Here is a 26976-nt window from a genome sequence, read left to right on the forward strand (position 1 = left end):
TTTGGGTTCACAGGCTGGCGCTCAATCCAGAGTCGCACCAGCCAGGGCACAGCATCATCATCATCATCATTTTTCTCTCTCTCAAAACATGGCAAGTGTCCTCAGGTGAGGATAAGAAGTTAAAAATACATCAAATAACTCATACTTCTCCCTTCCCTGCCTGTGCGCTGGGCTCATTTATGACTCTCCTCTAACGACCAGGTGGCAGAAGCCAGTGTGTGGTGACATAAGTCTCGTGGACCCCTCCTGCTCTCTCCCTCCTGTCGCTCCCTCTGGGGGAAGCCAGTTGCCACATCATGAAGACGCTTAAGCTGCCCTGTGGGAATGGTCTCCGTGGCAAGGAACAGAGGCCTCCAACCAAGAGCCATGCTAGGGAGCCGCCTTCAAAGTAGATACTGGAACGTTCTCATGCCAGACCCTGGGCAGGTCCCACCCAGCTAACCCGCCCCTCAACTCCTGACCCTCAGAAACCATACAGGGATAAATGTTTCTTGCTTTAAGTCACTAAATTGCGGGGTGGGCTATTTGTTACACATCCAGACATCACACATACAATGTCCCCAACCCAGCCACCTCCCAGGGCTCCAGAAAAGCCACATTCCAGTTCCAGACCCCCTGCCCGGGCCCCCCAACCCCTCCCCCCAGGGCCACCGGACGCCGCAGGACAGAGCCACTCCAGCCTACCGATAAAGTGTTTGCCGTTGGGTTTCGTTTGGCTGGTTGTGTGTACACAGTGTATACAAGTTGAGTTGTACAGAAGCCCAAGAAAGAGCAAGACAACGGGTGGGGTGGGGGGCAGAAGGGTCAGAGAGAGGTAAGAGGGGAGGAGAGGCCGATAAAAAATAGAACCACATCCAGACGACAGTGGGATGGGGGTGGTGTGTGTGTTGGGGGGGAAGACACAGACAAATCGCAGTAGAAAAGGAGTGGGAGGGGCCAAGGGAGGGGACCCTTCTCCCCGCTCCGCCTCCCCAGCCCCCCGCCCCAGGTATGTACAATAAATAAGATTAAAAATAATTAACAAGATGCGTTTTCCCCCTCCCACGGGACACTGAATGCCCTGAGGAGGGAATGGCCTTTAGCAAAGATCTTGGCCTGTAAGGGAGGACTTGGGGGTGAGGGGTCCCCCAGCTCTCTAAAGCCGCCCCACCCCCCTCAACCATACATAGATTTTTCCTATACATTATGTACAAGGTGGAGGGGGTGGGGGCTATGGCCGTGGAGGGGGGAGGGGGGCAAGGGGGAAGAGGGAAACCGTTACTAAATAGACATTTATACATATATATAAATAATTTCTCTGTACACCGGACAGTGGGAGGAATGGGGGGAGAGTGGAGAGGGCTTGGGAGGGGGGTGAGTCAGACTCTGAACCCTGCCCTGTGGGGGCAGCACAGACACACCCTGACCAGTGAGTCCCCCGTCCCTGGCAGCGGGGCCTGGGGGGTAGCGCCTGAGGACACAGTTCTGTCCCAGTTCTTGGTTCGGGTTGGAGGTGTGCCCCCCAGGCCGGGCGGGTCACCCACAGCGGCTGTGGGCCTGTGCTTGGGCCAGCAGGTCACTGAAGGAGTCGAAGAGCTGCTCTAGCCACGGCTGGTTCCGCATGCACTGCTGGACCACCTCCTCCTGGCCCAGGTCCTCAGCGCCGCCCTCGATGGCCAGGGTCTGCGGGGGTTTGAACGTGGAGCTGTGGCAGGTGGCCACCGGGGCCTGGGGTGGGGGCGGTGGGGGCCGAGGGATGAGTGTCCCAGGGAGAGAGGTGGGCTGGGAGCTGGACCCCTGGGTCTGTGGGAGGAGGGGCCGGGGGCCCGGACCCCTGGGTCTGAGGGAGGAGGGGCCGGGGTCCCAGATTCCCGGGTCTGAGGGAGGAGGGGCCGGGGGTCCCAGATTCCCGGGTCTGAGGGAGGAGGGGCCGGGGGCCCGGACCCCTGGGTCTGAGGGAGGAGGGGCCGGGGGCCCGGACCCCTGGGTCTGAGGGAGGAGGGGCCGGGGTCCCAGATCCTGGGTCCGAGGGAGGAGGCGCCGGGGTCCTAGATCCTGGGTCTGAGGGAGGAGGGGCTGGGGTCCTAGATCCTGGGTCTGAGGGAGGAGGGGCTGGGGTCCTAGATCCTGGGTCTGAGGGAGGTGGGGCCGGGGTCCTAGATCCTGGGTCCGAGGGAGGAGGGGCCGGGGTCCCAGATTCCCGGGTCTGAGGGAGGAGGGTCCGGGGGTCCGGACTCCAGGTCTGAGGGAGGTGGGGCCGGGGTCCTAGATCCTGGGTCCGAGGGAGGAGGGGCCGGGGTCCCAGATTCCTGGGTCTGAGGGAGGAGGGCCCGGGGGCCCGGACCCCTGGGTCTGAGGGAGGAGGGTCCGGACTCCGGGTCTGAGGGAGGAGGGGCCGGGGGCCTGGACCCCTGGGTCTGAGGGAGGAGGGGCCGGGGTCCCAGATTCCCGGGTCTGTGGGAGGAGGGGCCAAGGCCCCGGACTCCCGGGTCTGAGGGCAAGGGCCTAAGGTCCAGGCCCCCGGGGCCATGGAAGACCATGAAGGGCAGACGCCAGGGCAGCGCGCTCTGTGGACGGACTCACCTGGTCCCGGCAGCGCAGGAAGGTGTGGTACTTATAGTGGTGGAGTGAGTGGTAGAGCGTGTAGTACCCCGACTTGTCCAGCTCAACCTTGAACTCCTAGGCAGATGGGGCAGAGAAGCCTCAGCACCGCGCTGACTAGACAGCCCTTCTCCCTGGCACCCCCCAACCCTGCCCCCCTCCTCCCTGCCCCCACCTGTGCCCGGACCACGCTCCTCTTGAGCTTGCTGAGCGTCTTGCGGTTGTAGGGTTCCCCGGCCGGCCGCAGCCGCACGGCCCCCTCTTCAGGGGAGCCCTCCCCGCTCTGCTCCACTTGCAGCTGGGGGAACGTGTGCAGGGCGTCCTGCGGGAGGAGGACGGGTCAGTGGGGCACCTCCCTGGACCCCCACGCCACAGACCCACCACCCACTTCTCAGGCTCCCCACGGCGTCAGATGCCTCGGTTTCCCCAGGTTGTAGATCAGGAGAGGCCATTGGGAGTCCTGCTCCCTTCACAGGACCGAGGAGCCTAGGCCTGCCGGTGGCCTTCACGTGCTTTGTGGCCCTGCGCGCGATCCTCAGACCCCCACGTTCCACGAAGAATTCTCAGAGCTCCCTCAATACCCTACTCAACAGTCTAAGAGTCGGTCTACAATCCAGAGTCCCCGGAGCCAGGCTAACACTCCAGCCCGTGACCCTCCGCCCTGTCCTGTTGCTGGTACACGCTGCAGACACTGCGGGCAGTTCCAGACCACTGGCCGCAACGGAGCGAGCGCCGCAATAAAGCGAGTCACAAAACGTTCATTTTCCCCGTGCCTATGAACGTCCTGTTGACGCTCTACTATGCAGTCCATTCAGTGCGTAACAACATTCTTTCTAAAAAGAAAATGGATGTAACTTCATTACAAAATACTTTATTGCTAAAAAATGCTGACCGTCATCTGAGCCTTTGCAAGTTATAAGCTTTTTTGCTGGTGGAGGGTCTTACCTTCAATTGGTAAAAAAAAAAAAAAAAAGAAAATGCAAGTATCTGTGAATCACAGTAAGATGAGGTATGCCTATATTCCATAATGGCTTTCCTTTTTTTTTTTTTTTTTTAATTTTAAAAAATATATTGGATTTCTTAACCCTAGCATGATATCCTACCCACTCTCCTCAGAGCCTAACAATCACTCCCAGAATTCTCAGTCCTCCTGACCTCCCACCCAGGGTCCCAGAACCAGATCAACATGTGCACCCCTGTTTTCTGAAGCAGACAAACATCACGTCCAGAAGTTTCAGAGCCAGCCTAAATCCCATCCAAGAATTCACAGAACTAGACAAACATCCCTCCAGAACTTGCAGGGTGGACTAACATTCCATCCCAGGAATCCGAGTTGCCCTAACATTCTACCCCCAAATTCTCGGCGTGACACGAACGTCCCGTCCCCATCAGAAATCTCGGACCCAGGTTTACGCTCTATCCCAGAATTCCCCGGTCCGCCCGGACAGCCTGTCCCGGAACCCTAGGTCATGCCAGAGGGAGGTGATGCCGATGATTTGCTGCTGGAGCCCGAGACTCTCTAAGAACCTGCACGAGGTTGCTGGAGAAGCCACCATAGTCCGCGGGAGCCCTTGGTGCAGGCCCCACGCTACCTTCTGTCCCCAGACTTGTGTTCCACCACTACACTCTGCTGGGCCTTCCAGAAGTCCACCCCAGACCCCCACACCACGCCAGCTCCCCTCCCTCTGGGCCTGTAGGGCTCCTAGGAACCCAGAAACCCCTCCTGCCAGCCTTGCTCTCCACTCCTGTCCAAGCCCGACTCTTCCAGTGATTGCCCCCTCCTTGTGCCCTGGGGACCACCGCAGTGGCCGCCACATCCATGTGTCCTCCATGTCTGATCTCCGGGCCCCAGACACCTCCTGCCCAGGCCCCCAAGCACCTGCAGGGCCGGGCTCAGCGACAGCCGCTTCAGGACTTTCTTCTTGTGCTCATTCAGGAGGCCGTCGATCTTCCGCATGGGTGGGAGGTACAGCTCGTCTGGAAGACGAGGAGGGGGTGTGAGAGGAGCCGCAGCCGCACAGTGCGTGGGGGCAAGGGGGGGCGGAGGTCTGGTCCCCAGCTCCCTCCCGCCAGGCCGCAGCTCACCGTGCGTGTCCTCCAGGGCCTGGATCATGTCCGGGTCCAGCGCTGTGCTCACCAGCATCTCCACGTAGCTCCGGTACATCTCCCGCATCGCCCGCGTCTTCAGCAGCCGCCCGGGCACTGCCCGCTCTGGGGGGAAAGCGTGGGATATGAGCTCATTATTTCAACTTGCTCTGATGCTACCTGTGTGGCAGGCAGGATTTTTTTCTTTTTCTTAAAACATTAATTTGGCCCTGGCTGGTGTGGCTCAGTGGATTGAAGGCTGGCTTGCAAACCGGAGGGTCGCCAGTTCAGTTCCCAGTCAGGGAACATGCCTGGGGTACGGGCCGGGTTCCTACTTGGGGGCATGCGAAAGGCAACCACACCTTGATGTTTCTCTCCCTCTTTCTCCCTCCCTTCTCTAAAAATAAAATAAAATAAAGAATTTAAAAAACAAAACATTAATTTGGTGTTCTGATTTTTTTTTTAAAGTTTATTTTTAGAGAGAGAAAGGGAGAAAGAGAAACATCAATGTGTGGTTGCTTCTCATGCACCCCCAATTGGGGGCCTGGTCTGCAACCCAGACATGTGCCCCCACCAGGAATTGAACCAGCGATCCTTCAGCTCCCAGGCCGGCGCTCAATCTACTCTCACACCAGCCAGGCCTGTTGGTCTATTTACTTACACATTCATTGTTTGAGTTTTGTATGTGCCCTGACCTGGGATCGAACCCACAACCTTGGTGTATCGGGATGATGCTCTAACCAACTGAGCTGCCCTGGCTAGGGTGTGGCAGGTGGTGTCCTGAGCACCGGGGACCAGGAGAGAGGTTCCTGCTCTCAGGGAGGCCCAAGCTGGCTGGGGAGGACTGACAGGAAGCAGGGCCACACACGCTCATGGCGGAACCACAGGCACTGTGACCAGCTCAGCCTGGCGAGCCAGAGAAGGGTTGTTCCAGGTCACCTTAGCTCTGAGTCCAGAGTGATAGGGAAGAGCATTCCAGGCCGGTAACCTTCATGTTTGACTAGTTCAGCAGAGCTTCAACAAAGTCTGAAGCAGCAGCATAGTTGGTTTCCAAACCGGTGAATCAAGTCAGAGATCAGATCTCAGAGGGCATGATTGAAGGAGATAGCAGCACGCGGCACGTTATCAGCAGAAGCCAGACCATGCGGGGCCACCAGCAGGACCCCAAAGGGTAAGAGCTTTTCCTGTGTGGGGGACTAGGTAGCCGTGTGAGAGCTGAGCAGGGGAGGGGTGAGAATAAGCGTATACAGACCCCTCTGAGGCCCTGTGGGGAACGGGTTGGAGCGGGGAGACCAGAGCTTAGGGCAATAGACCAGGCCTGAAAGGAAGAGGCTGGAGCAGGGCGGTAGAAACAGGCTTTAGCGATCTGGGTCGGGGACAGAGGCAGGAGGGCCAGGGCTGTGGGAAACGCAGAGGGGGATGGGCAGTCAGGGCAGGAAGAATGAGGCTGGGGATTTCTCAAATGTGGACGTGGGCGAGTAAACATGGTGCCCAGAGGGTCTGGCCCGGTGAATGGGCAGCCTGGGGAACCGTCCGAGATGGGAACCTAGAACCAGGAGCTCAGTGGGAGTTGGAGGGCGGGGGCTTGGGGGACGTCTGGAGGGTGTCCAGGGGGAGGAAACGAATCTATGGCTTACTGAAAATTTGTGGGTGTCTGCCAGGAAATGGACAGAGAATGAGGAGCAATAAGGCCAAGGCTAAGACCTGAGGGACACTCAGGAGAAACCCTGGGAGGAGTGCTGGGGAGCAAAGACAAGCCAGAGGGCCATGAGAAGCCCTGAAATACCCCTTGGAAGAAGCATGAGAAATGCCCACTTGATTTACCCACACTGAGGGTCCCCAGTTGTCACTGTGTCAAGGATCTGCAGTGACCCTTTGGCAGGGGTGTCAGACCCATCAGGCCTCGGCCCAAACCCACCCATAGCTCCCGTCTTGCTTGAGGTAAAGTCCTGCTCGTGGAGCCACAAAGCCCCAAGCCCCTTGTCCCCCCAAGATCTGGTCCTGTGCCTTCTCTGCCCTCAATTTTCACCCTCTTCTCCTGCTTGCTCCAGCCACTGGCCTCCTTCCTGATCCTGACACACCCAGCCTGGAATGTTTTCTCCCCCAAAGTCACATGACCCAGCTGCGTTCGGATCTCTGCTCCAATTAATGTCATTTCCAGGAGCTTTCCCCGACTCTCACCCTTTCCCGAAAGCAACACCCAGCAGGCCGCCTGGATCCTCTTTTTACCAGATTCACTTTTTTTTTAACAGCTTTACTCCTCCCCAACTTTACAATGATGGTTTCTCAGTGGTTTGTATTCTATTACATAACATATTTATCTGATGAACTCCCAGCCTGAGCTCCCATGGGGACCCATACTTTTGTCTCTTCTGTTCGCAACTGGAACCCCAGCTGTGGTGCACAGCAGGTGCTCAATAAACACCTTCAGAAAGGGGCTGAGGAAGCTGGATGGTAGTGGACTAAAGGAAAAGGAAAGAAAGACATCGGCGCAGGCTTTCTAGGACTTTCACTGGGAATACAAGAGAGCATCAGCTTCCAGGATATGGAGGGTGGCTGATCTCGAACAAGCAAGAGTTGGGCCCTGGCTGGTGTGGCTCAGTGGACTGAGTGCTGGCCTGTGAACTGAAAGGTCACCAGTTTGATTCCCACTCACGGCACATGCCTGGGTTGCAGGCCAGGTCCCCAGTTGCTGGCGTGTGAGAGGCAACCAACTGATGTGTCTCTTCACATGGACGTTTCTCTCCCTTTCTTCCACTCTTTCGAAAAACAAATTTAAAAAATGTTTTTTAAAAGAAGAGGGAGAGTTGGTTCTGTGGCCTCCTGGGCCGGGCAAAACCTTTAGGGTATCCAGACATGGGTCAAGCCCATCCTTCCCATGGAGGGTCCCCTGGTCGAATGGAGTGAGGGGAGACTGACTCAGACCCAGAGAAAGACACTGACCGTTGGAACGGGAACTGTTCCCCTAAGAGTACAGAGTTCAATTCCCCCCATTTCCCAGGCTTATAAAATTCAGACTGACCATGTGTGTTCACAGACAGCATCAGCCAAACAGTGGAAACAACCCAAATGTCCACCAACCGGTGCCTGGACAAATGGAACATACTAGGTCCACACAATGGAATATTATTCAGCCATAAAAAGGAATGAAGCACCAATATATGGGTGAACCTCAGACATATTACGCTAAATGAAAGAAGCCAGACACAAAAGGCCATGTATTGTATGATTCCACTCACACGAAATGTCCAGAATAGGCGAACCTATAGAGAGTACATGACTGGATGCTTCACGCTGAGGGAGGGAAGGGGAGTGACAGCCAAAGGGTGCAGGGTTGCTTTCTGGGCTGATGCCAATGTTTAAAACTGATTGCCAAGTTGAGTAACTCTATGACTATAGTAAGAGCCAATGAATCATATGTTTTAAATAGGTGAACTAAGCCCTGACTAGCGTGGCTCAGTGGGTTGGCTGTCATTCAGCAAAGCAAAGGGTCGCCAGTTCAATTCTTGGTCAGGGCACATGCCTGGATGGCCGGCCAGGTCCCGATTGGGGGCGCGCAACCCCAGCTGGAGGTATGCAACTGATGGGTGCCTCTCTTTCTCCCCCTTTCCCCTCTCTCTAAAGATAAATAAAATCTTTTAAAAAATAAATAAAATTAAATAAAATCTTTAAAAATAAATAAAAGGGTAAACTACATGGTATATGCATTAGATATATAAACTTGTTTGCGACACACAAAAAATTGAGGGCCAGTGAAGGAAAGACCTGCCTATCTAGGCCTGTGGTAACCTCCTCCCTTGCTGAATCTTCCAGTCCCTGGCCTGAGTCAGCACAGCTGAACCAGTTCATAGACTACCCTTTCCAGGCTCCCTTGCAGCTAGCTGCGGCCATGTAACTAGCAACGGCCAATAGGATAAGATAGGATGTGGGCCACGCCCACTCACATCTATCCTTAGGAGGAAGGGGGAGCCACGCCCTACATGCTTGTGTTCCTTTCTCCCAGCAGGGCTACTGGGCAGCCTTTGACCATGTGGTGTCTGGGACCCTAGACAACCTTCAGAGGAGTCTCTTATTCCCCATGACCCTCCCACCTATATCAGGGCTTTGATGGGAAGACAATTCCATCTCTTATTGGACTAGCTGTATGTTTAGTCCCTGTTAAAACAGCTACCCCTGCACTATACCCAAAAGAGCGTGACCTCGAACAAGTCAGGTCACCTCCCAGCACCTCGGAGTCTTCTCATCTTTAAAACTGAGGCTAATTCTACAGCATCTGCACCTCCCACGGTTTATGTAAAGATAAAATGAACCACGTGCTTAAAATGATGCCTTGCACCTGGCTAGTTATTTTACATATGTGTACACATGTTTTTGTGGTTGCTACTGTCATCCTACACCAGACGTCTTTCTAAGCAACGGAGCTCCCACCTGGTACCTACTCTAGGCAAATACCCTCCTCTGTGCTTTATCGATTAACCCGTTTTACAGGTGAGATCCCTAAGGCACAAAGCGGGGACGCCTCTTCTCTGGGGCCACCCAGCAAGGCACAGGGAACACCACTCTCTCTGGACCTCTGGGATCAGTGCTGGTCCCCTTCAGCCCTCAGAACCGTATCTGAGACAAAAGACCGCAGCGGTGAAGGCTGGAACCTGAGGCTCCACTGGCTGCGTTCCAGCTCAGGTGGGACATGACATCCCAGCCGTGTTACGCTCTGGTGCCTCCGTTTCCTCATCTGTCTCTGAGGGTAGCAGTAGTATCTACGTTCAGGACTGGTGTGCAAATTATGCCAGTTAATGTCCGCAAAGAGCTCAGAAGACAGCCTATCGTGTAGTTGGGTGTTGTGTCGTCGTTAGCCATTGCTAGGATTTTTAATTTACTTATTATTGGGACCGTCCTGGATTACTGATGCTACCTGGAGGCCTCCAGACAGCCCTCACCCGTGACTCCTTCTGCAGGTTCGGGAGTCACCTCCCCAAGCCTCCCCACCAGCCTTGTGGCTGCCCAGGGCCTCACCATCCTCGCTGGGCGCTCCAGGGGACGACTCGGAGTCCGAGGAGCTGCCCGGCGGAGCCCCGCCCGCCGACGCGTTGCCCGCCACCTCCTTCAGCCACTTCTTCCTCTTCTTGGGGGGCGGCTCAGCCTTCACCTTGGTGGGCCGGGCCTTGGGCAGCCGCGAGGGGGCGGGCTGTCCCGCGGTGAGGCTCCGCTCCGGCCGCGTCTGCCGCCCGCCGGTGCCCCGCTCCCCGCGCAGTGGCCGCTCGCCACGGGTCACCCGCTCCTTCTCCTTTTCCTTCTCGACAGGCCGAGGTGGGGATGGCTTCTCAGGGGCGGGGGGCTCAGACACGACCGTCTCGGGTGTCTGCTCTGGGGGCTTCTCAGATGTTGTCTTGTCAGGGGTGTCAGGCTTAGGAGGTGGTGCTGGGGCCTTGGGAGGAGGGGCAGAGCTGCCCCCAGAAGAAGCGGGGCCCTTGGCCTGCGCGGAGCGTCTGGAAGGGGACATAGAAGGGACTGCAGTCAGCAGCCCCCAATAAACCCAAATTCTCGCCCTTGGGGGGACCCCCCTGCCTAGTCCACAGTTCTAAGCATAGAAGCATCTTTCCCCTGGAAACAGATGAGGTGCCATTTCCTCTCTCTCGGGGTCTCTGTCCCCTCCCCTTGACTCTATTTCCTCTGTTACATGTCCCATCCCCTTGCCTGCCAGCCCTGCCCGCCACTCATCCCTCAGGCCCCATGGTACCTCACAGGTGCTGGGGGCCGATGCCAGGGTTTCCGAGCACAGACCCTCACGTAATCCTTCTTGTTGACATTTTCCAGAAACTTGACGTAAAGGCGCTGGTACCGGTTTTTCGCGTCCCCAAAATACCCCAAATACTATGAAGGGAAAGAGGCACAAGATGAACTCCTTCACCCACCCCTTCCAGGCAGCCGGGCACCCCACCCAGGGCCCCGCACCCTCACTGCCCTCCGCAGGCTTACATTGCTGGTGGCGCAGAACTGCCGCTGCCCGTCCTTGATCTCCGGGGTGAATTTCTGCAGCAGGGCCTTCTGGACACGCCAGATGGGTGGGGGCTCGCGGCCAGTCTGCAATGCCAGCTAGGAGGGCGGGGGCACAGTGAGGCCGGGTCAGCCCCCATTCCTGCGCCATGCCCCCCAATTCTCGGCCCCCTGACCTCCCTCAATATCCGCTTACAGAAAAGGCACTGTGGTCAACAAGGATCCACAAACATCCAACGACAGGTGTCTTTTGACTTTGTGATATGCTCAGCCCTGGGGATGAAGCTGGAGTCTCACCCTGTCCTATAGCGGATCCAATACTCTCAATCCAGCCGTTCACTGTTGGGCTACGAGGCTTCACCGTTATCGCTCTACGGTGTAACGGTACACGCTTCCCGCGTGACTCAATGCAAAGACAAAACCCGAGCACCCACCCACCCACCCACCACTCTAAGATCGACAAAGCCTTTTATGGGGTCTTCATTACAGAGGTAACAGGACAGACAAGCAAATACACAAAGCAGGGCATGGCTGTGGCCTGCGCCAAGAGCAGGCAGGTGCCAGGTTACCTGAGACCATTTATTTCATCAGCTTATCCCCAACAGGGCAGGACACAGTGGTGGAAGGGTTCTCCCATCTCCACTCCCCCAGCACCCCCAGATCCTCACCCACACGTCAAGGCTTGTGTGTCCGAGTGGGCACTGGAACTGACCGATATAAGTCCAACCTAGTATCTCATCTTGGGGAATGAGGGGGGCAGCAGGGGACCCAGACACACATATACATACACAAAATAAGAGCACATGCAACAAATGTGTTCATGGTGGATGCCCCTAAAGCCTAGAAGAAAGAACTCAATCTAGATCCAAGAATGCTTCCTGGAAGAAGTGACACCTAAATGAGTCCTGGAAGGACATGTCCCTGTCCATGAAGGGGCTGGGTGATGACCAGGGACTGCCAGGGAAGTGTGTGACAGCTGTGGCTCCAGAAAAGAGCAACTGGCAGGTACAGATAAAGAAGTAAAAAACAAGAGAAGCCCTGGCTGGTGTGGCTCAGTGGATTGTGCACCGGCCTGCGAACCAAAGGGTCACTGGTTCGATTCCCAGTCAGGGCACATGCTGGGTTGTGGGCCAGGTTCATAGTTGGGCAACCAATCTAGGTCTTTCTCACACATCAATGTTTCTCTCCCTTCCTCTCCCTCTCTCTAAAAATAAATAAATACAATCTTAAGGGGAAAAAAAGAACATAGTGGGAAACGTGCACTTAAACACTGTGATAACCCAGAGGTGACTCCAGGGCAGTTCCTGCATTCAAAGACTCCCCAGTCAAGTGATACAACAGCGTTCAGCTGGTAACTCCCACTGACGGGCTGTGGCCGCCCTGAGCCCCAGCAGGAACGAGGGCTGCGATCAATGAATAATGTCTGCCGCTGGCAGCAGCTGCCACACTCTACGCTGCGTGCCAGGTATTGGCTACCTACTCACTGCTGTCACATCCACCATCTTTCACGTCCCCTAGATGAACCAGGGGACACAGAGAAAGGGTGACAATAAGCTGATGAAAATGAGATCAGGAAGGCCCTTGCCTGAAGGCATCCCGACTCGAAGTTTCCTCCAGGAAACCGCGGTTCTCAGTCCTCCCTCCCGGCTCTGCAGGGAGCCAGGCTAGAGGCCCGAGGACAGAAAAGTCCATTTCCATCCTACCCTGCTCCAACACCATCCAGGGCCTCCCAAGCAGATTCCATAGGCTGGCAGGAAGAGACTGGCTTCGGTTTCCCATCCCTTCTCCTGCCCCTGCCCGGGATGCCATGCAGACCCCTCGAAGCTCAGCAGACAAGCCCCAGACTTTCTGAACATATGCAGGGTCCCCCAGCAGGGCTCCTTTCCCCTCAGCATGTGAATACGATGTGCCCTGTTCTAATTCTCAGAAGCCTTTGAGAAATCCAACCTCCCCCCGCCCCTCCACCGCCTGCCCAGCCAGAAAGCGCCATTCCCTCCTCACAGCCTCTTCCCGTTGTCCATCTGCCTTCTCTAAGCAGCGAGTGGATTCTCTAGCTGGATGCAAGTCCCTGGCTCACCACATCCCAGCTGAACTTGGCGTCTTCCTCCAAACCACTGTTCCTCCCAGAATCCCCACCACAGCACCCAGTCATTGGACCCAATCACATGGCAATCATTCTTGCCTGCTCCTCAACCAGCGCCAGTAAGTCCCAAAGCCATGGCCTTCCTGCCTCTCCTCATGTCAATCAATTACCAACCCCGCCCACTTCTATTACATACTAGGGAAGCTGCCCCACCCTCAGCCCCCAAATGCTGATCTGGACCAATCAGATTCTCTTCTGGGAATTTGAACTGACAAGCTGAGTCAAGTGCAGCAAGCAGCAGGATGTGAGTAAGCTAGAAGCATTCAGCCTGGTGTTAAGGAGAAAGCTGCAGGGTCCATTAGCAAGCGAGTCACTGTCACAGAACTGATGTGGTAGGCAGACTTTCAGCAGAACTGGACACCGCCCCCAGCCACCTCCCTGCAGACTAGGGATCCTAGCAGAGGCTGGACAACCCAGAGCAGATTCTCCCATTGATCCCAGCCTCAGTGTTCACTGTCCAGCCACTCAACCTCTTGTATCCTTGTACAACAGAACCACTCTATGCTTGACATCACCACAGGGCCTTTGCACAGACTGTTCTCACTGGCAACACTGCCCTCCCCACACTTTTCTCCATCTGACAAACCATTACATGCTCAGTTTATATCCTGCTAAATCTTCAACGTCCCCAAGAACTGAGAGTTAGTATGATCACACCCACATTACAGATGAAGCAGAGAGGGGGCTAACCCCACACTCTCCAGTTCGGCAGCCCCTCCCCACACGTGTCACTGGAGCACTTGAAATGCAGTTGATCCGAATGTTCTATGAGTATAAAATACACACTGGGTTTCAAAAACTTGGTATAAAAAATTTTTTTAAAAACCATAAAACGTCAAGTTTTTCTATATTCATGACATGCTGAAATGCTATTGTAGATATGCTGGGTTAAAGAAAATACATTCCTGTGGCTAATCTCATCCATCTTTTAACTTCTTAAAAATGTGGATCCAAGAAAGTTTCAAAGATGTATATGACTCATGATATTTCTATTGGACTTATTGTTCTAGGAAAAAACTATGGCCCGTGGCCCATTTTTATAGACCTAAGAGCTGAGAATGGTTTCTACATTTTTAAAAAAATTGTAACACTGGCCAGTGTGGCTCAGTTGGTCGGAGCATCGTCCTGTAGACCAAAAGGTCATGGGTTCAAACCCCAGTTGGGGCATCAGAAGGCAACCAATTATTTCTCTATCACATACAGGTTTCCCTCCCCTAGCCCCTTCACTTCCCTTCTCTCTAAAAGCACTGAAAAAATGTACCTAGGTGAAGAGTACAAGAAATTTGTAAAAAGAAAAAGTTAAGAATAAAGTCACAGAGCCCTAAGCAGCCTGCAAAGCCCAAAATATTTCCATCCGGCCTCCAGAAAAACTTGGTCACGCTCTGCATCGGGGTTGTACCCAAGATCACCAAGATGAACAGCAGAAGCAAAGCCCACAGGACACCTCATTGTGCCACCCACGGTCAGAGCACAGGACAAGCCGTAATTCCCGAGTCCTCACACTGCGTGACCAGCCCTGTTTTACGGATGAAGAAACTGAGGCTTGGGAATGTTCAATACCAATCAAACTAAGAAGCGGCAGAGACTGTGTTCGCTTCAGCAGCACATATACTGAAGTGGACAAGATTTGTGCCAGGCAGGGTAAGCCGAAGCTGGGCTCTCAATAACCACCTCGCCAGCCTGCCCTAACTCCAGGCACACGAACATGTCCCCAACACGCGACTGGTGGTTCAGTCCTGGGGCTGTGCCCCCCCCCCCCCATGAGAACTCACACTCACATTGTATTTTAAGCATCTGAGTCCTTGCCCGGTCCCCTCCCCTGCCCTATGCCACCCGGGAGGTGGTATCAGATGGCCCTGGCTCCAATCCCGGCTCAGCACTCACCAACCAAATGATTCCCTCTCTCTGATCATGAGCTTCCTCATCTGTACATTGGGGGTCATGGTCCCTGCCCCAGAGCCGGTTCACGTGCCCCAGTGCTAGATGCCCAGCGGCACTGGCTGCTGTCATGGTCTGTGTTTGATAGAATCACACACAAAACGGCTGAATCTGGTGCGCACAGCAGAAGTTCCCAGGGAGCAGCAGAGCTGCGCGCAGGTCCCAGGTGCAACAGCCTGGGAAGGCTATTTTACTGTTTTGAGCCTCAGTTTCCTTCCCTGTAAAATGGGGATAGTAATCCCTATAAAGGAGATTATAAAGAAAAACTTGAGGCCTGGCTGGTGTGGCTCAGTGGACTGAGCGCCAGCCTGGGAACCAAAGGGTCGCCAGTTCGATTCCTGGTCAGGACACGTGCCTGGGTTGAGGGCCAGGTCTCTGGTTGGGGGCACGTGAGAGGCCACCACACCTTGATGTTTCCCTCCCTCTCTTTCTCCCTCCTTTCTCCTCTAAAGATAAATAAATAAAATCTTAAAAAAAACAACTTTGAAGACAGTTTGATTGTAAAGACAAAACTTGAGCCCTGGCTGGTGCAGCTCAGTGGGTTGAGCACCAGCCTGACAACTGAAGGGTCGCCGGTTCAATTCCCAGTCAGGGCACATGCCTAGGTTGCGAGCCAGGTCCCCAGTTGGGGGCGTGCGAGTGACAACCAATTGATGCATTTCTCCCTTCCTCCCTCTCTACCCCTTTCTCTAAAAATAATTAAATAAGATCTTTTAAAAAAAGTAACAAATAAGACTTGAAGACAGTTTTGCACCAACAATGTGAATATACTTGATGCCACTGATCGGTACACTTAGAAATGGACGAAAAGATCAATTTCGTGGTCCACACAGATTACCACAATTAAAGTGGGAAAAAAAAGGTCAAACTAAACTCTGACTGTGACAGGCCCTAAATCCTGTCCAGTTCCGATCACGGTGTATGGTCATCATCTTCCTCACCTGTCCCATGCTGAGTGGCCAACAAATTGGCTTCAGCAGTTGTGAAGGTAAAATGAAATGGTGTGCGCAGGGCACTATGGGAATGAGTACGGCTGTAGGGGGCGCAGGAGTACTGGCCAGGAAGGGAGCTACACCTGAGACAGGAGGCGCTGGCTATGTCTGAATGCTGACTGGGTAGTGTCGAGACACAGGTGTTCATCTTAGCATTCTGCTCTGTAACTTACAAATCTCTTATGACCGTTCTTTTGTATGGATCAAATCTTATGCTAAAAAGATAACAGATCTGGCTGGTGTAGCTCAGTGGATAGAGCGCCGGCCTATGAACCGAATGGTCACCGGTTCGATTCCCAGTCAGGGCACACGCCTGGGTTGTGGGCCAGGTCCCCAGTTGGGGGCGCGCGAGAGGCAACCTATGGATGTATCTCTTGCACATCAATGTTTCTTTCCCTCTCTCCCTCCCTTCCTCCATTTAAAAATAAAGTCTTTAAAAGAAGCCACCAATAACAGGCAATGGGCTGGATTTGGCCCATGGGGGCTGGAGTTTGCTGGCGTGGAATAGCTGGAAGTAGTCAAACGACTGGTCTGCATTAAACGCCTAGATATGCTTGACATGTAAGCATTCCCAGCCCATTGCCTGTTGTCTTCCAAGGCGGTATGTGTGTGTTCACAGCTGTGTTATTTCCATGCCCGATGCTTTCACCATTACCGGACAAGTCACAGACGGGTCTCTAGGTTGTGCTATGAAACCAGAATATCCGGAAGACCCGACCCTCACCTGCTGCGCCCCTTACTGTAGCCCTCAGGGTAACTAATGAACGGCTAACTATAGGTAACATACGCACAAAATCACATCGCGGCGTGGGCTCCGCACCCCCAGCGGCCACGTCTATCAGCCCAGGGGGGAGGGGGGCGGCGGGGGGGCTGCGAACTCCCAAGTGCCCCAGCCATAACCGCCCCTGCAGCCCCTGGCCCGTCACCCAGCAGGGGCTCAACCACCGCTCCAGTGGCCAAATCCAGGGCCCGCTGGGGACTCACCTTGAGGGACGGAATGTCCTCGGCACGGATGACGAACTCGTCCCGCTCGCGGAAGATGCCCTCCCCGCCGCTCTCACCGGCTTCCTCGTCTGTCTCCCCGCACACGGCCGCCGTCTCCTGCTTCTTGGCCAAGTGCAGGGGCCGGGCGTCGGGCGGCTCAGGGTCTTCGGGGGACGGGGCAGAGGGGGCAGACGGCTCTTCGGGCGGGGGGGCAGCGGCGGGCGGGGGCGGCGGGGCGGGCGGCGAAGGCAGGGCTGGTGGCGGCGGCGGAGGCGGCGAGCTGGATGCAGGGGCTGGAGCCACCAACGGGGGTGGCGAGGGCAGGGCTGGTGGTGGGGGCGGCGGCTGGGGCGTTGGGGCAGGTGGCGGAGAGGGCGGGGGCTTCTCCTCCAGCAGCGGGGGCTCTGGGGGGGTGAGAAGGGCTGTCAGGGCTGGAGCGTCTGCACCCCCACCTCCCAGAGCTTCAATCTGCTACCACCAACGGTCTGTGCGTGTCGCTCAAGTCCCTACTCTTCCTCGTTTCTGCTGTCATTGAAGGCGCTTCCAGCCTTTTCCTAGCCTCCTTTACGGGTGCCAACGCCGTCCATCCTGAACCCCAACATCCCTCCTGACGCAACGGAGTTCTTCAGCTACCACCTGTCTCTGCCCTCACCCCACCTTCACCTCTCCTTCTGTTGCCCGGCTTCTCCTTCCAAGCTTCTGCGGGATGCTGCTCACCTACCCCATCCCCTGCCCTGCCCCCCCCACTACCCACCCAGACACCCCACAGGAAGCTCAGGTGCCTGTACCTTCTCCCTCTGATGTCCTGTTCGCTCTTCCTATCCAGGTTGTCCCTTGCCATTTCTCCCTGGCCTCCAAGCGCCCTGCCTTCGTGTAGTTCCGGGTCCCCGCCCCACTCCGCCATGCCCACTCTCCTCGTTAAAACACCCCCTCACGCAACGGCCCCCCGCCCCACCCCTCTCCCCCCAGCCTAGTCTGACATATCTCCTGGTTCCCAAATGCCATTCCTAGAACCTCTTCGTTCACCCTCAAATCGGAATGTCCCTTCCTGTGACGCCGCCTCTGCCCCTATGGCCACGCGGGTCCCCCCGTAGCGCTCCGCCACGCCAGAGTCCCTCCCTGAGACCCCTTCTCAGCCCCGCGCTATCCTGAGCTCCTGAAACACCCCCCCCATGCCTGTTTTAATCCCGAATGTCACTTTGTGGCCTCAGTGCCCTTACGTGGCTCTGCTCCACATTCCTTCCTGCTCCTGTCAATTCTGAAATCATCCCCCCAGGCCTCTACCTCCTCGCTCCAGCTCGGCGGTCTCTTCCGCCTCCATTTTCGGAATAGTTACAGCCCTCCTCCTTAATGCTAACACCCCACGAATTTTTCTAACATCGCCCTCAGCTCTCAAGCCCCCTCGTTAGCTGCCCCAAATGCCCCGTTCTCCACACCCACAACGCCTGTTCCCCTCATCAAAGGCCCTTAAGTTCCGTCCAAAGCATCTCAGAAGAGAACCCCATCCAGACCCAACCATAGCACCTCAGCCTTCCCCTCCCGCCCCCCACAAGACCTGACTAGTCAGCGTCCCTGTGTCTTTTCAAATGACCCGCCCCACGTCTGTCTGTCCCACAGACACATTTCTGTCTTTTATCAGACGTCACCAACTCCAGAGCCCTTCTCAAGCCCCGGACCCCCTGCAAGTTTTAAAAGGTTGCCGAATACCCCATTAACCGAACCATTCCCATAACTTATAACCTGCCCTGCACCGCGAGTTCTCCAGTGCCCTCCTTGGGGCCCCTGATAGTCCACTTAGCATATGCGGGCAGATGAGGGAAAAAAAATATATATATATCCTTTTCTCAGAACACTTATTTGCCCTCATTAGAAAGTTACCTCCATTAATACGCAAATACGCATCATCTACCAGTGTCCCTTAAACAACAGTGAGTAGTCCACACAGCCGTATCCAGTGTCCCAGATAACAGGGAACCCCTGCTCCACCCCGGGACCATTTTTCCAGAGCTCACCAGGCGTGCCGCTGCCGCCGGCACTGGGGAGCCCTGGGAGAGGGGGCGGCCCTGGGACGGCGGCCTCGGTAGCCAAGGGAGGCTCCTCCGGGGTGGAGGGGTCCTTAGGCCCAGCGAGGGGAGGGTCATCGAGGGCAGAGATGGCCGAGGAAATGCTCTCCTGCAGGTCCCGGTTCTTGGCGACAGAGTCTTCCTCGTCCGAGGAGAAGGAGGGCAGTGTCTCAAGGTTCCGTTTCAGCTCCTCGTCCAGCCGCTTACAAGGCGAGGGGCAGCCCAGCCCCAGCCCCTCACTCTCGGCAGCCTCCAGCGCGCCCCCCAGCCCGAAGGCGCCAGTGGGTGGGGGGTGTGGCACAGTGGGGCCCGTGGGAGGCTGGGGCTGCAGGCCTCGGGTGGGCACAGAGGGCGGTACGCTCTTGGGGGGGCTGAGTGGAGGTGTCATGCCTGCCTGGTAGAGCGGTGGGTGGCGCTTGCCTGACTTGAGAAAGTCCAGGAAGGAGGCCATGAAGCCAGACTTCATCTCAGGCTGCTTCTCCTCCACCTCCTTGATCTTGGCCTCGATCTTCTCGCGTGTTAGGCTTGAGTCCAGGCTGTTGTGGTCAGTGCCCGATAGGATGTCGCCCGACGAGGCTCCCAGACCCTCACCAGCCTTGGGCACAGACAGCTTGATCTAGACACAGGAGTGGTGGGGAGTCAGGGCTCCAGTGCCCTCCCCCTCAGACCCAGGAGCCCCAAACCCCAGCCCCCTCCACACTTCAGACCCTAAAGTTTAAGTCCCAGACTCAGCCAGAAGAACACTGCAATTCAAGGACACAGACCCCTTCTCTGATTCCTGAAGGCTAGGACTTAATTCCATCTCTTTATCACTCACTGACCTCTCCTTACTCAGTCGAGCCCAGGGCTCCCTCCAAATACCAAGACTCAGGAATCTAGGCTCCCTGATTGCTAAGAACCCAAGCTCCAATGCCCTGCCTCCCTCTGAAATACAAGTTTCAATTCTCAGATCTCCCCAACAGTGGAATCATGAAATTTCACCTCAGATTCATTTCCTCACAGGCTTTAGAAATATAAACCAGCCCTGGCTGGTGTGGCTTAATGGATTGAGCACTGGCCTGCAAACCAAAGGGTTGCCGGTTCGATTCCCAGTCAGGCCACATGCCTGGGTTGTGGGCCAGGTTCCCAATTGGAGGCTCACAAAAGGCAACCACACATTGATGTTTCTCTCCCTCTCTTTCTCCTCATACCCAAGAACCTCAAACATCAAACGCGGCCCTGATACTTTCTCTAAGACTCAGGTATTGACTCAGGAATTGGGGACCCACTTGCCCTCACCTTAAGTGGCTTTAAGGGCTCCAGTCGAGTGCCCCCTGCTTCCTCGGCCTTCCTGCCCCGGCCGCGGCCCCGACCCCGGGGTTTCTTGGCCCCATCGGTGGGTGTGGAGGCCGAGGCCAGCCCAGTGGTGGTGGGGACCTCCAGCGGGCGGATCCGAGGCCTACCCCGGGGTCGGGGCGGGCCATCGCGTTTGGCCTTGGTGGGCTTGCGGCCGCGGCGCCGGGGACCATCAGGGCCGGGGTTGGGTGGACAGAAGTCAATGTCACCCAGCGGTGAGAGGGCCGGGCGGGATCGGCAGCTGGACACCAGGTCAGGCAGGCGCCGGGGATTGAGGCGGATGTCGGCAGGCACGTCAGCCTTGTCCTCGTCTGCCTCGAACTCATACTCCTGCGCATAGAGCTTCTTGGGCGTCTGGAAGGGAGGGTCGCGGCGCCGCAGCAGGTGGAAAGAGGAGGTCTTGAGCAGCTTCTTTGGCTTGGTAGAGCAGAAGATAGGCGAGGTCAGGCCTCCCTTGGGCTCTGAGGCAGGAGGGGGCGGAGGAGGCGGAGGGGGCGGCGGGGCCGCCTGGTGTGGTCCGCTCTGGATCAAGCCCAGAGGCTCCGCGTTGACCGTGGAGGGCAGCTCAGGCGGCTTGCTGGGGTCCAGGCCCAGGCCCGAAGTCTCGGGCCCCGCTCCCGACGCGCGGCCTGGGCAGTAGGGCCCATAGGGATCGTAGGCGGGGGGGCCGGGAGGGGGCCCGGTGCCTGCCTTGGGGTCACCTTCGTCCTCGGGCGGCCCAGCCTTGCCGTAGTCATCCGCTGCCCCTCCGCCGAACATCTCCTCCATGGTGGGGAAGAAGCTGCGCTCCTCGTCTTGAAGCAAGGCGTCAGGGAAGCAGATGGAGGTGAGCGGCACAAAGCGGGGGGCCTTGGTGCCCTGCGGGCTGGGGCTGCGGTAGGCCCCTGAAGGATCCTTGCCCTCCGTGTTAGGTGGGCCCACACCGGTGTCACCGGGCCCAGGGGGCAGCGGTTCCAGGGCCCCGAGCAATTCCTGCATGGTGCCTGGTGGCTCCAGGCTCTCCTCCGGTCGCAGGCGGGGACTGGGGGCACCAGGCTCCAGCCCGTGGCTGCGGAGATGAGCCTCGAGCTGGAGAGGCATGGGTGGCGGAGGTGGGGGAGGCGGCGGGGGAGGCTGGGGTGCCCCATCACGAGTGGCTGGTTCGAGGAGATGGACGCCGACTTTGGGGTTGCTGGAAGAGGGGCTGGGGGTGTGGCTGAGGACTGAGGGAAGCAGCTGGGGAGGTGGAGGAGGCAGCACCAATGGGAGGTCAGGACCCCCAGCCTCCAGGAGGAGGCCATGGGGTGTAGGCTGGGTGGGCGGGGCCGTGGGAGGTGGGGGTGGCGGGCTCTTTTGGAGGAAGGCCCCCAGCTCCTTGGCAGCTGCCCCATAATGGACAACAGAAGTGGCCAGCCCCTCGGGGGTCTCGCCACCCCGTTCTGGCCCTTTCTTCTTTTCCTTCAGCCTCCCCAGGCCTAGCTCCAGGGCCGCTGTGGCACCCTCATCAAGGCTGGCACTGGTGCGGATGACGCTCTGCAGATGGTACCTCTGGGGATCTTCCTTGGCCAGCTCATAGGGTGTGCCCGGGGGACCCCCAGCCCCGCCGCTCCCTCCAAGTCCTTTGGAGGCATCTGCCGCCCCATCTTCGCCCACCAAGCCATCGGCCCCTGAGGTCCTTGGGGGGCTGGGCGCCTGTAGGAGGTGCTGGATGAGGAATTCCTCATCCTCTGTGCGCTCAGCAGGAGGTCCCCCGGGGCCTGCTAGCAGCTCTGAGCCATCTCCCTTGCCTTTGTAGCCACCCGCTCCGCCTGCATAGCTGCTGGCTCCTGGGGGCGCCAGGAAGGAGGCCGAGGCCAGCACGGAGCTCAGGTACTTGCCAGGGGCTCCTGGAGAGCCAACCCCAGGCGGGCGACCAGAGGCAGGTGGCGACTGTAGCGGGCGGATGATATGAGAAGGGCTGGCCTCTCCGCCGCCACCCAAGGAGCTGGGACCCCAGCCACCGCCATGGCCCGAGAGTGCTGGGGAATGGCCAGTACTATAGCTGAGCGAGGGGCTGGCTGTGGGCAGCCCCTGGGAGTGGGCAGCTGGCCCTGGGTACGGCTCACCCTGCACCCCATACAGCTGCCCCTGCAGCTGGTCGGGGGAATAGCTCTGACACGTTGCTAGGCCAGGAGGTGGGGGGCCACTGGGGGGCTGCGGAGGCCCTCCTGAGTAGCTAGGGCCTTTGCTCAAGTCCTGGGCTTGACCCCCTCCAAACCCTTGCCCATAGGCCTGGGGTCCTAGGAGCCCCTGGGGCTGACCAGGAGAGTAAGCCTGGCCTCCCGCCCCGCCAGCCCCAGAGGCCTTCCCAGTGGCATAGGCCGCTCCTGGCCCACCCAGGCTCTGGCATTTGGGGGTTGCAGTTGAACGAGGTGGTGGGGGTCTGTTGGCACCACCCGCAGCTGCTCCATAACCACCTTTGCCTGTCTTGTAACCAGGTGACTGAATGATGGGGCGGTAACCTCCGCCACCACCCCCTGTCCCACCTCCTCCGGCTGCCTCAGGGCCCGCACCCCGGCCTGATGCCCCGGCTGCGGCGCCACTCGGCCCAGCCTTGCTAGGCTCCCCAGCGCCTGGGGAGGGCTCCCCACCACCCAGGGGGCTGCAGGCCAGGTTGGCCCGATGGCCCATGGAAGGGTAGCTGCCTCCACAGCTCAGGTAGTGCTGAAGGGCATGGGCTGGTGGTGGGGGTGGTGGGGGCTGGGAACTGGCTGGCCGCTGGTAGTGCTTAATGACAGTGTCCTGGCGGGGGAGGGCCCGCTCGGGGGGTGGGGGGCCTGGGGCAGCACCCGAAAAGTTGTAGAGCTGTGGGGAGGATTGTTCGGCGGCGGCAGCAGCAGAAGAGGAAGCCAGCAGGTTGAACTGAGTTGGGAGGTGCCGGGGAGGTGGAGGTGGGTCTGGGGGACCAGGGCGGTAAGGAGGAGTCTGGGCTGGGCCAAGACCAGCGGGCCCCAGGACACCACCCCCCGCCAGGCGCTCAAAGCCTAGCGAGGAGGGCACCGTGGGTGCCTGCGAGGGCTTCAGGTGCAGCACATCATGAGGGGACAGGAGCCCATTAGCTGGGGGGCTGAATGGGGGGTCCTGGAGGCTGAGGGACGAGGGCACTGGGAAGGGGCGGCTGCCGAAGGAAGCCGGGTGCTGGTAGGCCGACAGGGCAGAGGAGGATGGAAAGGTGCTGGAACCTGGCAGGGCGCCTGAGATGAAGAGCTCCGTGGGGCCCGGCGTGTGCATGGCTGGGGATGATGGAGGAGACCGTAGGTCAGGGTGGACCACAAGCCAGCCCCACCCTGGCCCTCCTGAGTTGGCAGTGGACTTACCTGTTTGCCAAGAAGGACTGCGGAACTGGGAGAGGAGAGAGGAGGCAGAGGGGCCTGGCTGAGGGCCCCGGGACTCCAGGGCCGAGATGAGGTTCATGACGGAGGCGTCGGGCCCTGCTGAGCCCGCGTGGTGAAGGCCAGTGTCGAAGAGTCCAGAGAGGCCTGGCCAGAAACAGGGAGTAGAGTCAGCTAGGTAGGGACTAGGGCAGGGTTGAAAGGGAAGAGGCGAAAGGCAAGTTGGGTCAGGGAAAGGGATTAGAGGGAAGGAAAGGGGAGAAAACTAAGGAGACATTAAGGAGAATGGTGTGCAATGCGACCATTAGGGTGGGGAGCCCAGGAAGAGAAAGGTAGACAAAGGAATAGAAAAATCTAGAAGTGAAGGAAGTGATGACAAAAGGACAGGGAGTGAGGCAAAAGTAATGGGGCAAATCCAGCAAGGGTAAGGGATGGGATGCCTGGAACCACTGGGAAGAACTGAAGGACAAGTCAAAAGAGGTTGAATCAAACAGAGAAGATTCAGGGAAAAAAAGGGGAAGGGGGATGGAAAAAAGGAGCCAACCAGGAGGGTCACGGATCAAATTGGACCACACAATCTCACTGCTACTCCACCAAGGAAGAAGGGCAACTGGATCAAAAGAAGGGGGCGGCCAATCAGAAGCCTTAGAGGCAGAGGGCTACTGGCGGAAAACAAGGTAGTGGGCAAATCTAAAGACAAAGGGGGAGGTCCAAAGAATCAGAGCCAATCCGGAAGAATCAGAATCAGAAAAAAAGAATTCAGAGAACCAGGCCCTGGCCAGACAGCTCAGTTGATTAGATTGTCTTCCCGATATGCCAAGGTTAAGGGTTCGATCCCTACTCAGGGAAGGTACAAGAATCAACCAAAAAAAATGCATAAATGGAACAACAAATCAATATTTCTCTCTCTCCCCCCTTCCTCTCTCTCTAAAACCAATAAATTAATTTAAAAAATTTTTCAGAGAACCGAGGAGCCAAAAAAATGGACAAACCCAGAGAGAAGTGAACGGGTGGGCTGCAGAGGCGGAAAAGCCTGGAAGAGAAGGTGGGATTTGGGGGCTTGGGGATGGGGCCAATTGGAGCCAAATAGGCGGGGCCATAGACAGAGGCGGACGAATCCGGTGTGAAATTAAGCAGCCTCATATCGACCAATCAGAGGAAGGAGATCAAGGGGCGGGCCAGGATGCACGGCAAGGCCAATTAGGAGGGGTGGAACTTTCATCAGCCAATCAGCTGCCTCCGAGGGAGGGCCAGCCCAGGCGGGGTGGGACGGGGGCCGTACCTGCAGGGTGGTGGTTGGTGGCATAGCTTTGCAGTGGGTGGGGGGCTGCGTAGGCCTGGCGGTGTAAGATGTCCGTCTCGGGGTGCGAGGTCCTGGAGCTGCCATAGACCAAGCTGGGGGGAAGGGGGAGATGTTAGGGTATCCTCCGAAGCTGCCCTCGGAGAAGGGAACTCGGCAAATCCCCTGGGGAGTTGGGGGAAATCTTCCAGCTGTATGGGGATTATCCTAAGGAACCTTGGGCCCTAAAGGAAAGAAAACAAGGGAATCGGGGTGCCACACTAAAGAGCCATAGAAATGGTCCCCACTTGAGCCCCAGCAGCAGTAAGGTGCCCTGAGTTCCAGTAAATAGAGCCCATATAGTCTCACGTTTACAAACAGAAACATGCACAGGTATGAGACAAACACAGAGAGGGTGAAGTCAGAGAAAGTACCTCGAGTTGAAAACGTGGACCTCCTACCACACACAGACCCCCACCCAGATGATGACACAAGATCCTGGGGTCAAACCCAGAGCTGTGCATAGACGCCCCCTCTTCTGCAGACACGTGGGAACACACAGGCCCTGAACCTGCTGGGGTGGTGCAAAGCCAGTCGGGAGCAGGAGGCAGATGGTTCCCCAAATAGCAGGGATGTGGGATGAGGAGGGGACAGTAAAGTACCAGACACAAGTGCGAGCGCGAACACTCTCCAGCCACTGGGGTTGAGGTTCAAATGCATGGGACCGTGCGAAATATATGTGCAAAGAGTATCCAACTCATCCGTGGGGAAAGAAAGATACAGAGCGAAGAGTCCCACATGGAACTAACACACGTGTGGTCATGCCCAGCCATGCTGGAAAACCCAGGTGTTTTGAGGAAGGGAGGTGGTTTGGGGCAGGTAAAGAGTGAGGGCACAACACAAACAGTAGGTAAGGTAAGGGGCAGATTCGCAAGCGAACAGATTGCCAGCTACACACGCACAGGATCCACACTCACGCACACAACCACACACCCGAATCTTCCCATGCGATAAATGGCCCCAATCCATGGCCCAGACTCAAGGAGGTCGAACACTCCACTTCTCGCCATCAACTAGAATTCCCTGCCTTTGGGGGTGGGAAGTTAAAGGGGGCGTGTCTCAGGTACCAGGACCCCCCCATTACACACACGGAACCCCAGCTTAGGAAGGGGGCGGGGCCCCGTGCCCATTCTGCGCGCGGAATTTTGGGGGGGGCCCCGAGTGGCGCGGCTTCGCGCAGTCCCGGAACAATGGGACTTGGGACGGGGGGCGCGCCCCCCAGGTCTGCATTCTAATTCTCCTTTCCTTCCTACCTTTGCAAGAACAGAACCTGGGACGCGGGGGGGGAGGGGTCAGCAAGCCGGGAATCCAAGGATGGGGGAAATCCAGGCCTTGCTTCGCCAGTCCCTCCCACCTTCCCAAGGCCTTTCCGTCCGAAATTGTTTTGCATCCCCGTTTTCCCGCTGCATCTCTCCCTTTGCATGCCGGAGCTAGCTTTGGCGGAGTTTGCAATTTGCAAACTGGGGCGGCGGCGTTGTTGCAAACCGAGTAAGGCCGCTCCCTCGCAAGCCGGAGGGGAGTTTGCGATGCACGCGTCGCCAGGCGGGCCTGCCCCGGCTCGGCTTGGCCCCCACCCCTAGGACCCTTCCTCCAGGCCACCCTCGGCTCCTTACCTAGCTTTCGCTGACCTCTCGTAACTCCATCCCGCCCCGGCGCCGAGCGGGTCCCCGAAGCCGGCGCTGGGGTAGTTCCTGTCCATGAATTGGCCGCGGTGGAAATTGGGGGGAGGGGGAGGGGGGAGGGAAGGAGGGGGCGCGCGCGCGCTCTCCTCCGCCGCCGCTCCCTCCGCTGCTGCTTTTTTCCCCCCTTCTCTCTCTCTCTCTCTCTCTCTCTCTTTTTCTTTGCTGCCGCCGAAGGCCCGGGAAGGCCCCGGGCGGAGGAGGGAGGGAACAGGGGCGGAGTGGCGGAGGGGCGGGCAAGGGAGGGGGTGCAGCCGCCGAGCCAAGGAGGGGGGAAGGGGGGTTCCCCCTTGAGGGAAAGGGGGGAGGAGGGACCCCGCTGTCTCCGCCTTTGCCCTGGCGCTTGCAAGAGAGAAGAGGGGAGCGCGCGCTCAGGAGGGGGCGTCCCGGGCGGCCCCGGGGTGGGTGCGGGCGCTGGGTGCTCGCTCTCTCTCCGCCGCCGCCGCCGCCTCCTCCTCCGCTGCGCTCACGGTGCAGCCATCTTTGCACAAGGC

The 26976-nt window shown here is 57.5% G+C and overlaps 1 protein-coding gene across 1 annotated transcript; it reads right to left on the reverse strand.

The window, feature by feature from the left end:
* Positions 1–687: 687 nt before the first annotated feature.
* On the reverse strand, positions 688–26959 carry PRR12 (proline rich 12). Its single transcript, XM_090260840.1, has 14 exons — positions 26417–26959; positions 24747–24859; positions 23450–23611; positions 20058–23365; positions 18729–19395; positions 16717–17120; positions 10642–10758; positions 10403–10536; positions 9679–10151; positions 4666–4791; positions 4460–4557; positions 2756–2902; positions 2563–2658; positions 688–1662 (listed from the first exon to the last, which is right to left on the reverse strand). Exons 1-14 carry the CDS (start codon positions 26500–26502, stop codon positions 1516–1518), a joined length of 6078 nt encoding a protein of 2025 aa, XP_090116966.1. The 5' UTR covers positions 26503–26959; the 3' UTR covers positions 688–1515.
* Between the last annotated feature and the right edge of the window lie 17 nt (positions 26960–26976).

This window comes from Furipterus horrens, unplaced genomic scaffold, assembly GCF_987537825.1.
Source record: "Furipterus horrens unplaced genomic scaffold, mFurHor1.1.pri manual_scaffold_13, whole genome shotgun sequence".
Classification (NCBI taxonomy): domain Eukaryota; kingdom Metazoa; phylum Chordata; class Mammalia; order Chiroptera; family Furipteridae; genus Furipterus; species Furipterus horrens.